General features: G+C 42.5%; 1 protein-coding gene across 1 annotated transcript in view; it reads right to left on the bottom strand.

The window, feature by feature from the left end:
- Window positions 1-14,669, bottom strand: part of LOC118381825 (protocadherin-11 X-linked) — a 325,295-nt gene that overhangs the window by 122,424 nt on the left and 188,202 nt on the right. Inside the window, exon 5 of the mRNA XM_052517370.1 lies at window positions 2,677-2,712. Coding sequence (XP_052373330.1) covers window positions 2,677-2,712 — 36 coding nt within the window. The remainder of the gene's footprint in view (window positions 1-2,676; window positions 2,713-14,669) is intronic.

The raw sequence follows: 14,669 nt of genomic DNA, 5'->3' as shown, positions 1-14,669 counted from the left end.
GACGAAGTTACTTTATTTGCCACATTTCTTTGCAGTTTTACTTTAGTGTCTTTTTGCAAACAGGATGCATATTTTGGAATATTTCTGTTCTGTACCTTATTTTCCATCTGTCATTTAGGTTAGTATTGTGGAGTAACTACAATGTTGTTGAGCCATCTTCAGTTTTCTGTCACAGTCATTAAACTCTGTAACTGTTTTAAAGTCGACATTGACTTTCATGGTGAAATCGCTGAGCGGTTTCCTTTCTCTCCGGCAACTGAGTTAGGAAAGACGCCTGTATCTTTGTAGTGACTGGGTGTATTGATACACCATCCAAAGTGTACTTCATGTTGAAAGGGACATATGCTAAAAACATAGATTGTTTTACCCATCTACCAATAGGTGCCCTTCTTTGTGAGGCTTTAGAAAACCTCTGATCTTTGTGGTTGAATCTGTGTTCGAAATGCAGTGCTCGACTGAGGGACCTTACAGACAACTGTATGTGCGGTTTGTCAGAGATGAGGTAGTCATTTAAAAAATCATGTTAAACACTGTTGTTGCACACAGAGTGTCACGTTCGTTATACTCGTTTGTATAGCTTCACATTTCGACCAAGGCGCAGCGTGGTATGCGTACATTCTTATTTATTTAAAGAATGAACACTGAACAAACTAACAAAATAACAAAACGAAATGTGAAGCTATACAAACGAGTGCTGACAGGCAACTACACATAGACAAGATCCCACAAACACCAAAGGGAAACGGCTACTTAAATACGATCCCCAATCAGAGACAACGATAAACAGCTGTCTCTGATTGAGAACCATATCAGGCCAACATAGAAATACAAAAACCCCTAGACCTACAACAATCCTAGACATACAAAAGCCCTAGACAATACAAAAACCCTAGACAATACAAAAAAACTAGCGTACCCACCCTAGTCACACCCTGACCTAACCAAAATATAAAGAAAACAGAGATATCTAAGGTCAGGGTGTGACACAGAGTGAGTCCATACAACTTATTATGTGACTTGTTAAGCACATTTTTACTCCTGAACTTATTTAGGCTTGCCATAACTAAGGGGTTGAATACTTATTGAATCAAGACATTTTAAGCTTTTCATTTTTAATTAATTTGTAACAATTTCTCTAAAAGAATAATTCCACTTTTGACATGAATTAGAATTGCGTGTAGGTCAGTGACATAAAATCGAAATTGTGGCGCCAATTTTAATTTCAGGCTGTAACTCCATATTATGTGGAAAAAGGCAAAGGGTATGAATACTTTCAGACAGGACTAATATATATATATATATATAAATATATAGTGGAGCTATGTCTTGATCTAGTACAGTTAAACAGGAAGTAGAATCTGAAACATGGCAAATTAAACCAGGACACTATTCACCAACAACAATCTGTCCACATTCCAGATCATAATGCAAGCCTGCTCAGTTGTAAAACATGTATTGTTTTGCACTCTGAAACCCTGCAATGTACAGGTGAGATGAAACCTGTCTAAACCGTTGTCCTTGTTAAATATTATGTAATGCATCACTTTATATGACGCACGTGAATATCAATTGTTCTTGCCGGGACTGTAATTACTTCATCATTAGCGTTCTGGCCACGACAACTATGTAATGGAGGAGGGTCAGTGAACCAGTCAAGAGATGAGACTTGGATAATTAGCTCCCCAAGCTGAAGGCAAGACTTTAGTTCAAAGGGTTAACACAGTATTGTGATGGGTCTTGCATGAGGACTGGGTGCAACGCTGTCGGTCACATGGTGACAAGCTCAAGGCTTTACATACAGAACAGAATTCAGTCAACTGAACTCCAAGGCCTGGGTTAAGTGTTGCAATATACAATATATGAGAAAAATAGATTTATTGTAAGAAAACGAAAGTGAAAAATAGATGAAAGGTAACAGAAGACATGAAGGTCATGTGTTGCGGTATAATTCCATTTGCTGTTATGTGGTCTGGCTGCCGTAAGAGCGAAAAAGGGTGCTGTGTCTTTTGTTGCCGTAGGAACAAGTCAGGTAGAGCTGTGCCATCAAACATAAAGAAACTGAGAGAATTTGAAAAGAACGTTGTTTCTACATCGCTGAGTCTTACAGAAAAACTTTAAATTATAAACCATAACATCAGCAATCCAAACACAGAACACATTTCTTCAATTTCAAGAACTGAATTGGATGCATTCTGCACCTTCGGGGCTTTGACGTGGTACAAAGCAACCCGTGAAGAACATTCTAGTGAAGAAGAGTGTCCTTTCATGACAATTAAAGAATTACCCATCTAACACCTTTACAAACAACTCACAAAGTGACATGTGCTAAAAACAAAGGAATGCGTTTTGCTTGAAGCTACTTGTATTTAATTGACCTGACTAATGACTAGATAATCAAAATAACAACTCTGCCCTGACAATTAACCTGTTTGTTTAATGCATCGTTAGAATGTTCGTCAGCTGTCTTGTTCTCCGTTTCAAAGTTAAACTGACAGGTAAGGTTCATAGACATAGAGCATGACATGGAACTACAACATGTACACACGAAATGGTTCCAAGTCCGGTGTTGTTTGCCTTTCTTTCCCCCCCGTGAAAATAAATAAATCAAATGGCTGAGAAAATGCATTGTGGGGAAATGCATTGTGGAAAAATGTCATGCGGTACTGTTGGACTTACGTTTGCAGACGTTATCTTGCTGAGAAGACAACCCTCCTGTAACAAACACATGGTGGGAAGAAGAAGGATAGAAAAAAACAGACGTTATTGTTGTATACTGTCCATGATTGCACTGTATTCAACCACAGTATTGATTTTATCTGTAATTAAAGAGTCAAGCCTTAAAGATGGTTCATATGGAATGTCATCTTCAGGGACACAATTTTGATGCGAAATATTATTTCGCCTGGTTGTTGTTGTCAACCGCTCTGATAAATGTTTATGATGTAAAAGCAGGTCAAAGTTCATCTATACGCTCAAAGATGGCTTTCTGTTTCGGATAGAACGGAGACTTCAGATCTGTATTGATTTCTCAGGGAGAGAACGAAATGCTGCTTATAAGTCAAATTGTTATACTGCTCAGTTAGAAAATACACCCTCGTAAGAAAATGTTAACGTCAGGTTCTGCATTGAACATACATCACACGACAAGACCGTTATAGCTGACACTGATAAAGACGTGTCGGCATGTCAGCGGTGAAAGAACACCGAATATCAAACGAAGCATCACAAATGAACAATAAACAGTGTCAAGCTTCTAAATTGGGAACAAAGAGGCCCACAAGACTGCAGGATATAGTCTCTTGTCCCAGGGGACCAGATAATAGCTGAGAGAGAGAGAGAGAGATAACAGTATTTAATTTTTTTTTTATCACAAAATGATGTTTTCTTTGTGCTGTGCATAATAATGTGACCACGTGACTGAGGAAGATCTGAGGGTGAAGGGAAACAGTGATGAAGTCGACAAGCTGAGAGGGTTACTGACTGAGGAAGATCTGAGACTGAGATCTGAGAGGGTTACTGACTGAGGAAGATCTGAGACTGAGATCTGAGAGGGTTACTGACTGAGGAAGATCTGAGACTGAGATCTGAGAGGGTTACTGACTAAGGAAGATCTGAGGGTGAAGGGAAACATTGAAAGAGAAAGACAAGCTGAGATGGTTACTGACTGAGGAAGATCTGAGGTTGAATGGGAAACATTGAAAGAGAAAGACAAGCTGAGAGGGTTACTGACTGAGGAAGATCTGAGGTTGAATGGGAAACATTGAAAGAGAAAGACAAGCTGAGAGCGTTACTGACTGAGGTGAAATGATGAACAAAAAGTACGTTATCAACACATCGAGAAATCCACCCCCACTAATGTGAAATGATGAACGGGTACTATGAAGTGAGTATATTTATACAGAGAGAGCAGTAATATGTCAACAAATGAAGAGATCACACTTTGTTCACTGAAGGACAGTGGAGCTTTGAATGTGTACAGTCTGTGTTTTACATATGTTGGGAATGTGATACAACAGTAACAGAACCTAGTGCACGCTACAGTGCAAACACAATATCCCTGACATAGAAGCATGTGTCTTGTTAGGTCACAAATAAGTGGCGGAATGTAAGCAACAAGCTAACAAGCAAGCACTGTCTATTACAGTTTAGATGATACTGGTGAAAACTTCATGCCAACCTATGCATTTCCTATAGCCTACGCAACAAAAAAACAAAAAACGAATTTGCAGGAGAACGATGAGAATGCTTGGGTCAAGTTCAACTGTGTTATTGTCTCACAGCAGTGAAAAATAGAGCAACCTGTTAACATTCATAAATGCGACTGAGCCTGTGGTCTGGCTAGCCAGAGGACCATATGTGAGTGCAGCCCAGTAATGGAAAATGTCAATAAGCCGTCGGAAGACTGCCAGCATCCCAAACGACACCCTATTCCCTAAATATATTGCACTACATTGGACCAGGACCCATAAGGCAGTGTGCACTATATAAGGAACAGGGGACCATTTGCGACTCAGTAACACTTTTGTGAGGTTAGCTGATTGGATGCGTTGGAGGATGGTTATAAATAGTGTTATCCTTTAGGGTATAGAGGTAAATGGGATAGAAGTTCAAAATGTCTTTTTAAGATGATTGCCCCGTAAATTATTAAGTTGTTAATGAGGGTGAACGCTGCCAACTGACAATCCTTCCCCGGGCAGAGTAAGAAAAGAGTAATCAACCCAAATTAATTAGCAAATAACTGGTCAAACCATGAAAGGAACTGTGTTAGTATTATGTCTGAAGAAATGTGTTGTAGATCAGACGTTTGACTGATCTGAACTGCCTGTTTATTTTAATCATGTCTGTGAGTATAACATAACTTATGTAGCAGGCAAAACCCAGAGGACTAAATGTTCAGAATGTTTTTGGTTCTTCCTCTCTCTGTTCCCTGAGTTGTCATTGCCCAGGGATATTTGTTAGGAACCTGTTTTCAGTTCCTACCGCTTCCACTGGATGTCACCAGTCTTTGGAATTTGGTTGAGGTTATTCCTTTGTGCAATGAAGAAGTAGGCCAACTAGGAACTGGCTAACACTGTTGAGAGTTTCGCAAGACGTGAAAAGTATCGCTGGTTTGTTTTCATTCCTGTATTGAACACAGAAAGACCCGTCTACAATTTGATCGATTATTAACGTTTAAAAATACCTAAAATTGTATTACAAAAGTAGTTTGAAATATTTTGGCAAAGTTCATAGGCAACTTTTGAAATATTTTGTAGTGACGTTGCATTTTTTTGTAAGCTGTTTTTTTCTGGATCAATCGCGCTTTATAAATGGACATTTTGGATATATATGGACAGAATTAATCGAACAAAAGGACCAATTGTGATGTTTATGGGACATATTGGAGTGCCAACAAAAGAAGCTCGTCAAAGATAAGGCATGTTTTATATTTTATTTCAGCGTTTTGTGTAGCGCCTGCAGGGTTGAAATATGCTAACCCCTTTGTTTACTGCTAGTGCTATCATCAGATAATAGCTTCTTATGCTTTTGCCGAAAAGCATTTTAAAAATCTGACATGTTGGCTGGATTCACAGCGAGTGTAGTTTTATTTGAGTATCTTACATGTGTGATTTAATGAAAGTTTGCATTTTATAGTATTTTATTTGAATCTGGTGCTCTGCATTTTCCCTGGCAAATGGCCAGTTGAGACATTTGCGTCCCCAAAGAGGTTATAGGACATCTAAAGCTAGTCTGATTACCTCATTCTAGCCTAACATTAGGTAGCTAGATCAGTTTAACTGGATCCCCTCAGAGTATTAGTGGGCTGTAGTTGGTCCTCTTAGTTAGCGTTAATATTATCTTGCCATTGAGACTGAAACCTGATTAAAAATGTATTTATTTATTTAATGCGTCAAACATGAAGACAAAGTTAGGAGCTGAAATTCTGTACTCGTCAACGTTGTTTGAAGAGGTGCGTTATTTACATTGTTAACTGAACGTATTGATCAAACAGTTATGCGATACAGACCTCACCAACCAATTAAATGTGTGATAACGCAACACAGTTGAACAGAGAAAGTTCTTCAAAAGATGACCTTAAAGTAACCTTAGTTTCTAGCCTATGTTTATTGTATATCGTAGTTTACAGGAGAGAATAATGTGTGATCCATCTCTGTAGTGCTGGGTCGCTGACCCTCTCCTCTCCATCTATAAGCCTCTCCAGACCACTGGTTTCCAAGCACCCACAGCCATGCCCGGCACAGAGATGGAGATAAGTGCATGTGATGCTTACCCACATCAAAGCGGTGGAAGAGTGTCTTAGCGAGCGAAGGCAGTGGGGCTCGAACCGTGGCTTTGATCATTCTCAGCTTTCGGATAATTAAAATATTGGATAAATAATTGATTAAAAACACCAGAGCTCATTGTGCTGTTCTGCATCTAGATCCCAATTTATTCCAACCTTGACACTCGTCTTGTCTTTCGTTTTATATCAACAAGTGTGTGGGTACAACTCTGAGAGGTACACGGATGAATTGTGCCTCTTCATTCAGCTTCACTAAATAATATATAAAACATAATGATTGACATCACTTACAGTCTGTAGATTTAATATGAACAACAAGAAGCACTTTCGCTGCGGCAGAAATTGTTCAGGGTCGCTATCCACAGTGCTTTTGAAAAGTATTCAGACACCTTGCCTTTTCCCACATTTAGTTGTTACAGCCTTATTCACAAATGGATTAAGTAAAACAAATTCCTCATCAACCTACACACAATACCCCATAATGGTAAAGGGAATCCAGGTTTATAGAACGTTATTAGAAAGTTTTGCACATTTATTCAAACTAAAAACTGAAAAAAACTAAATTACATAAATATTCAGACCCTTTGCTATGAGAATCGAAAATGAGCTCGGGTGCAACCTGTTTCCAGTGATCATCCCTGAGATTTTATCTACAACGTGATTGGAGTCCACCTGTGGTAAGTTCAATTGATTGGATATGATTTGGAAGGGCACACACAAGTATATATAAGGTTCCACAGTTGACAGTGCATGGTCAGAGCAAAAATCAAGCCAAGAGGTCAAAGGAATTGTCCGTAGAGCTCCGAGACAGGATTGTGTCGAGGCACAGATCTGGGGAAGGGTACCAAAATATGTCTGCATCATTGAAGGTCCCCAAGAACACAGTGACCTCAATCATTCTTAAATGGAACAAGTTTGGAACCACCAAGACTTCTCCTAGAGTTGGCCGCCTGGCAAAACTGAGCAATCGCGGGAGAAGGGCCTTGGTCAGTGAGGTGACCAAGAACCTGATGGCTCCAGAGTTCCTCTGTGGAGTTGGGAGAACCTTCCAGAAGGACAACCATCTCTGCAGCACTTCACCAATCAGTGCTTTGTGGTAGAGTGGCCAGACTGAAGCCACTCCTCAGTAAAAGGTACATGACAGCCCATTTGGAGTTTGCCAAAAGGCACCTAAAGGACTCTCAGACCATGAGAAACATGATGTTGGTCTGATGAAACCAAAATTGAACTCTTTGGCCTGAATGCCAAGCATCATGTCCAGAGGAAACCTGGCACCATCCCTACGGTGAAGCATGGTAGTGGCAGCATCATGCTGTGGAGATGTTTTTCAGCGTCAGGGGACTGGGAGACTAGTCAGGATCGAGGGAAAGATGAACGGAACAAAGAACCTTGATGAAAACTGCTCCAGAATGCTTGTCACGAATATCACCGAAGGTGACTCCCCTTCTTGTTCGGGTGGCGCTCGGCGGTCGTCGTCGCCGGTCTACTAGCTATCGCCGATCCGTTGTTCTGTGTTCGTTTAGTTTTGTCTAATTGGTAGCACCTGTTTCTAGTTTGGTTGTTAGGATAGGGTTATATATAGTCTGTTCAGCCCGCTTCTGTTTCGTGCGGGCTTGTTCTCCTGTTTCCTTGTTTGAGTGTATTTTTGTTGGCATTTTGGGTTTCACGCTGTCCGTTTATATTTCTGTTCATTTGTGTTTCCACTTTTGTTCATGTTATGTTTCCAGGACATTAAAGCGTGTTGTTTTTCCCACATCCTTTGCTCTCTGCGCCTGACTCCACACCTCTTCATTCATTTACTCGTAACAATGCTCAGGACCTCAGACTGGGACAAAGGTTCACCTTCCAACAGAACAACGACCCTATGCAAACAGCCAAGCCGACTAAGGAGTGGCTTCGGGACAAGTCTCTGAATGTCCATGAGGGGCCCAGCCAGAGCCCGGACATGAACCCAATTGAACATCTCTGCTGATAATCCGACCTGACTGAGCTTGAGAGGATCTGTAGAGAAGAACGGGAGAAATTCCCCAAGTACAGGTGTGTCAAGCTTGTAGCGTCATACCCAAGAAGACTCTACACTGTTATCACTGCTTAAGGTGCTTCAACAAAGTACTGAGTAAAGAGTCTAAATACTTAGGTAAATTTGTTATTTCAGTGTTTTATTTTGTTTAAAATTTGACACAATTTTTCATCATTATGGGGTACTGAGTGTAGATGTTTGAGGGGAAAAAACAATTTTAGAATGGATCCTTTCATGATGCCGTTATAACCCTCTTTCTCCTTTCATGATAGTTTATAACCCTCTTTCTCCCTTCATGATGTGGTTATAACCCTCTTTCTCCCTTCATCATGAGGTTATAACCCTCTTTCTCCCTTCATGATGTGGTTATAACCCTCTTTCTCCCTTCATGATGTGGTTATAACCCTCTTTCTCCCTTCATGATGTGGTTATAACCCTCTTTCTCCCTTCATGATGTGGTTATAACCCTCTTTCTCCCTTCATCATGAGGTTATAACCCTCTTTCTCCCTTCATGATGTGGTTATAACCCTCTTTCTCCCTTCATCATGAGGTTATAACCCTCTTTCTCCCTTCATCATGTGGTTATAACCCTCTTTCTCCCTTGATGATATGGTAATAACCTCTTTCTCCCTTCATGATGTGGTTATAACCCTCTTTCTCCCTTCATCATGCGGTTATAACCCTCTTTCTCCCTTCATCATGAGGTTATAACCCTCTTTCTCCCTTCATCATATGGTTATAACCCTCTTTCTCCCTTCATCATGTGGTTATAACCCTCTTTCTCCCTTGATGATATGGTAATAACCTCTTTCTCCCTTCATGATGTGGTTATAACCCTCTTTCTCCCTTCATCATGCGGTTATAACCCTCTTTCTCCCTTCATCATGAGGTTATAACCCTCTTTCTCCCTTCATCATGAGGTTATAACCCTCTTTCTCCCTTCATCATGTGGTTATAACCCTCTTTCTCCCTTCATCATGAGGTTATAACCCTCTTTCTCCCTTCATGATGTGGTTATAACCCTCTTTCTCCCTTCATCATGTGGTTATAACCCTCTTTCTCCCTTCATGATATGGTTATAACCCTCTTTCTCCCTTCAAGATGTGGTTATAACCCTCTTTCTCCCTTCATCATGAGGTTATAACCCTCTTTCTCCCTTCATCATGAGGTTATAACCCTCTTTCTCCCTTCATCATGTGGTTATAACCCTCTTTCTCCCTTGATGATATGGTAATAACCTCTTTCTCCCTTCATCATGAGGTTATAACCCTCTTTCTCCCTTCATCATATGGTTATAACCCTCTTTCTCCCTTGATGATATGGTAATAACCTCTTTCTCCTTTGACGATATGTGGGTATTTTCATGGAGGAGAAAACGCATCTAATAATCATGTACCTCCTATGGGAGATCTCCTCCTTCTGGGTCAGAATGAGCTGTTGCTGTGGTCCTGTAATGTGTCGCAGTAATGACACTGCTAAATGTATTCCATTAAGCAATCATTCAACTGAACGTGGTCCTTAAACCATGGCCACATTCATGTTCAACCCACATTCCAGATTCCATGTTCATCTCCAGTGGGAGATCCTGGCTGAAGGAAACTAATCATGATTTTTTAAAACCAGTACGTCGATGGCATATAGCGTGACATGATTGCTAGATTTCATGTCATTTTATAGTTACCCGGCAACCCAAGGTGTGTACAACAAGGGTTCTGTTTGCAGTGAACATGTCACTTAGTAACCATTTTCAGTTGGATGACTTGAATGAACGTTCCGGAATGTAATGGCGAGGCTTCATTGTTGTATTGGTCACCGTGGCTTTCTAGCGTCAACATTCCAACTTAGAATAACTTTGCTATTCTTACTACATGAATAGAAACCCTACATGACCAACGTTATTTATTCGTAGACCCCAAACAGACACTTACAGTACCAGTCAAATGTTTGGACACACTTACTCCTTCAAGGGCTTTATTTTATTTTGGACTATTTTCTACATTATTATTTGTAGCAGCAGTTTAGACCCCAAACAGACAAAACACATTTATTAGCTAACATTATCTAATGTTTGCAAACTATTTTCCTTGTTTTTTTTATTTTTTATTTTATTTCACCTTTATTTAAACCAGGTAGGCTAGTTGAGAACAAGTTCTCATTTGCAACTGCGACCTGGCCAAGATAAAGCGTAGCAATTCGACACATACAACAACACAGAGTTACACATGGAATAAACAACAACACAGAGTTACACATGGAATAAACAAAACATACAGTCAATAATACAGTAGAACAAAAGAAAACAAAAAAGTCTATATACAGTGAGTGCAAATGAGGTAGGTTAAGGAAATAAATAGGCCATGGTGGCGAAGTAATTACAATATAGCAATTAAACACCGGAATGGTAGATCGGCAGAAGATGAATGTGCAAGTTGTTGAAACGCACCTTCAGTTTCATTTAACTTCCTGTCTGGTGTCTGCATGTCTTTCTTTATAGGAAGTCTCTCTATGTACCTGTATACCTGAGAATGGGAAATTGCACACGCCATGTTTTTCCCACAGTGTTGTTGAGCAATCCTTGCTACCTACTGTGTGGTGTGGGTTTGTCAATTTGTTTACGGTGCACTGAGTACTGTACTGTGGTTGTTTTGCTAGCTAACCCACCCTATGTCTGTGGCTGTTATACCAGCCAACCCACCCTATGTCTGTGGCTGTTATACCAGCCAACCCACCTCCTGTCTGTGGCTGTTATACCAGCCAACCCACCCTATGTCTGTGGTTGTTATACCAGCCAACCCACCTCCTGTCTGTGGCTGTTATACCAGCCAACCCACCTCCTGTCTGTGGTTGTTTTACAGGCCAACCCACCTCCTGTCTGTGGCTGTTATACCAGCCAACCCACCTCCTGTCTGTGGTTGTTATACCAGCCAACCCACCTCCTGTCTGTGGCTGTTATACCAGCCAACCCACCCCCTGTCTGTGGCTGTTATACCAGCCAACCCACCTCCTGTCTGTGGTTGTTTTACAGGCCAACCCACCTCCTGTCTGTGGTTGTTTTACCAGCTAACCCACCCTCTGTCTGTGGCTGTTATACCAGCCAACCCACCTCCTGTCTGTGGTTGTTTTACAGGCCAACCCACCTCCTGTCTGTGGTTGTTTTACCAGCTAACCCACCTCCTGTCTGTGGCTGTTATACCAGCCAACCCACCTCCTGTCTGTGGTTGTTTTACAGGCCAACCCACCTCCTGTCTGTGGTTGTTTTACCAGCTAACCCACCCTCTGTCTGTGGTTGTTATACCAGCAAACCCACCTCCTGTCTGTGGCTGTTATACCAGCCAACCCACCTCCTGTCTGTGGTTGTTTTACCAGCCAACCCACCTCCTGTCTGTGGTTGTTATACCAGCCAACCCACCTCCTGTCTGTGGTTGTTTTACAGGCCAACCCACCTCCTGTCTGTGGTTGTTTTACCAGCTAACCCACCCTCTGTCTGTGGTTGTTATACCAGCCAACCCACCTCCTGTCTGTGGTTGTTTTACCAGCCAACCCACCTCCTGTCTGTGGTTGTTATACCAGCCAACCCACCTCCTGTCTGTGGTTGTTTTACTCAGCCAACCCACCTCCTGTCTGTGGTTGTTTTACCAGCCAACCCACCCTCTGTCTGTGGTTGTTTTACTCAGCCAACCCACCCCCTGTCTGTGGTTGTTTTACCAGCCAACCCACCCTCTGTCTGTGGTTGTTTTACCAGCCAACCCACCCTCTGTCTGTGGTTGTTATACCAGCCAACCCACCCTCTGTCTGTGTTTGTTATACCAGCCAACCCACCTCCTGTCTGTGGTTGTTTTACAGGCCAACCCACCTCCTGTCTGTGGTTGTTTTACCAGCTAACCCACCCTCTGTCTGTGGTTGTTATACCAGCCAACCCACCTCCTGTCTGTGGTTATTTTACCAGCCAACCCACCCTCTGTCTGTAGTTGTTTTACCAGCCAACCCACCTCCTGTCTGTGGTTGTTTTACCAGACAACCCACCTCCTGTCTGTGGTTGTTATACCAGCCAACCCACCTCCTGTCTGTGGTTGTTTTACCAGCCAACCCACCTCCTGTCTGTGATTGTTTTACCAGCCAACCCACCTCCTGTCTGTGGTTGTTTTACCAGCCAACCCACCTCCTGTCTGTGGTTGTTTTACCAGGCCAACCCACCTCCTGTCTGTGGTTGTTTTACCAGCCAACCCACCTCCTGTCTGTGGTTGTTTTACCAGCCAACCCACCTCCTGTCTGTGGTTGTTTTACCAGCCAACCCACCTCCTGTCTGTGGTTGTTTTACCAGCCAACCCACCTCCTGTCTGTGGTTGTTTTACCAGCCAACTCACCTCCTGTCTGTGGTTGTTTTACCAGCTAACCCACCCTCTGTCTGTGGTTGTTATACCAGCCAACCCACCTCCTGTCTGTGGTTGTTTTACCAGCCAACCCACCCTCTGTCTGTGGTTGTTTTACTCAGCCAACCCACCTCCTGTCTGTGGTTGTTTTACCAGCCAACTCACCTCCTGTCTGTGGTTGTTTTACTCAGCCAACCCACCCTCTGTCTGTGGTTGTTATACCAGCCAACCCACCTCCTGTCTGTAGTTGTTTTACCAGCTAACCCACCCTCTGTCTGTAGTTGTTTTACCAGCCAACCCACCTCCTGTCTGTAGTTGTTTTACCAGCTAACCCACCCTCTGTCTGTGGTTGTTATACCAGCCAACCCACCCTCTGTCTGTGGTTGTTATACCAGCCAACCCACCCTCTGTCTGTTCATCCCATTCCTTGCAGAGGTCAGAGGAGTCAGAGATACCCTGGAATGTTTGTTATGAGTGAGAAACATTGGCGGACGCCCACGGGCCCCTGGGGACTACTTGTATTATGTATCCTTCAGCTGGTCAACTTTCCCAAGCATCTGTACACTGCAGGATCATATCAAAGGGGATCACAAGCGTGGCAGAGCTGAAGGATAAAGGATTGACAGTTTGAAGGTTTTCACTGGCCGAAAAGCTCACTGTCTACTGTCTGTCTAGGGCAGTGAGTGACGATCTGAATCCGTAGTTTTCTAATGAACATAGAGTAGATTGGCAGAATGATATGACATTTAGTGTATGATGCTATACATTAAAGTGTCAGTCAAGTCCTTGAAACCTTGACTCTGAGGCCTTTGTATTCTTAATGGTTTAGCACTAATGAGATCTGGGTGCTCCCTCCCTCCCTTCATTCACTGCAGTCAGTCTGCTCACTTCACAGTTTATTTCACAGTGTAAATAACTTTAAAGACACAGAGAGAGAGAGAGAGAGAGAGAGAGAGAGAGAGAGAGAGAGAGAGAGAGAGAGAGAGAGAGAGAGAGAGAGAGAGCAAAGATAGAGAAGAGAGAGAGAGAGAGAGCAAAGATAGAGAGAGAGAGAGAGCAGAGAGAGCTCATCTTGGCTGAGCTGCCAAAGCAACCCCACTCGTTCTGTTCATATTACTTCAGTCATGACCGGAGGATCTCAGTGGTGAGTAGCAAGTGGTGAGAACAGTTATAGTCAACTGCTGTTCAACTGTGTGAATTCTGTGAAATGACGGTTAAAACCGAGCTCATGACAGCTCAGTACTCCAGTGGAGCCGTGGACTTCCTCTTCCTAGAGACGCTTTTGAGTTGCCTGTGTTTATTAACGCAGGATAGGAGAAACCTCTCTCACAGCTCGGTCTGCACTGTCAGCATCACGTACTGTGTGTACAGGCCTACTCCCATCTCCCTAACATTATGAATATGAACCAGACAATGGTATTTCTCTCAAACATGGTTCAAGTGTACATTCCTCACCATAACTTACATTGTCGCCACCATGTTCAAAACCTATTTTGATTTACAAGTGGACATGTTGCCTTGTCAACAGCTTCTTCTTCTTATTATTATTATTAAGTGGTGTGTGTTTCCCCTGAACAATCCCCGTCTCTCACAGTAGCCAGCCGCCCAGTAGCACTCAGAGAGAGAGAGAGAGAGAGAGAGAGAGAGAGAGAGAGAGAGAGAGAGAGAGAGAGAGAGAGAGAGAGAGAGAGAGAGAGAGGGAGACAAAGAGGGAGAGAGACAAAGAGAGAGAGACAAAGAGACAAAGAGAGAGAGAGACAAAGAGAGAGAGAGAGAGAGAGAGAAGAGAGAGAGAGAGAGAGACAGAGAGAGAGAGAGAAAGAGGGGAGAGAGACAAAGAGGAGAGAGACAAAGAGGAGAGAGAGAGAGAGAAGAGAGAGAGAGAGAGAGAGAGAGAGAGAGAGAGAGAGAGAGAGAGAGAGAGAGAGAGTGACAAAGAGAGAGAGAGACAAAGAGGAGAGAGACAAAGAGGGAGAGAGACAAAGAGGGGGAGAG

Source organism: Oncorhynchus keta, chromosome 4, assembly GCF_023373465.1.
Source record: "Oncorhynchus keta strain PuntledgeMale-10-30-2019 chromosome 4, Oket_V2, whole genome shotgun sequence".
Classification (NCBI taxonomy): Eukaryota; Metazoa; Chordata; class Actinopteri; order Salmoniformes; family Salmonidae; genus Oncorhynchus; species Oncorhynchus keta.
The sequence above is the reverse complement of the archived record's forward strand: the minus strand, read 5'-3'. Positions and strand labels throughout refer to the sequence as shown.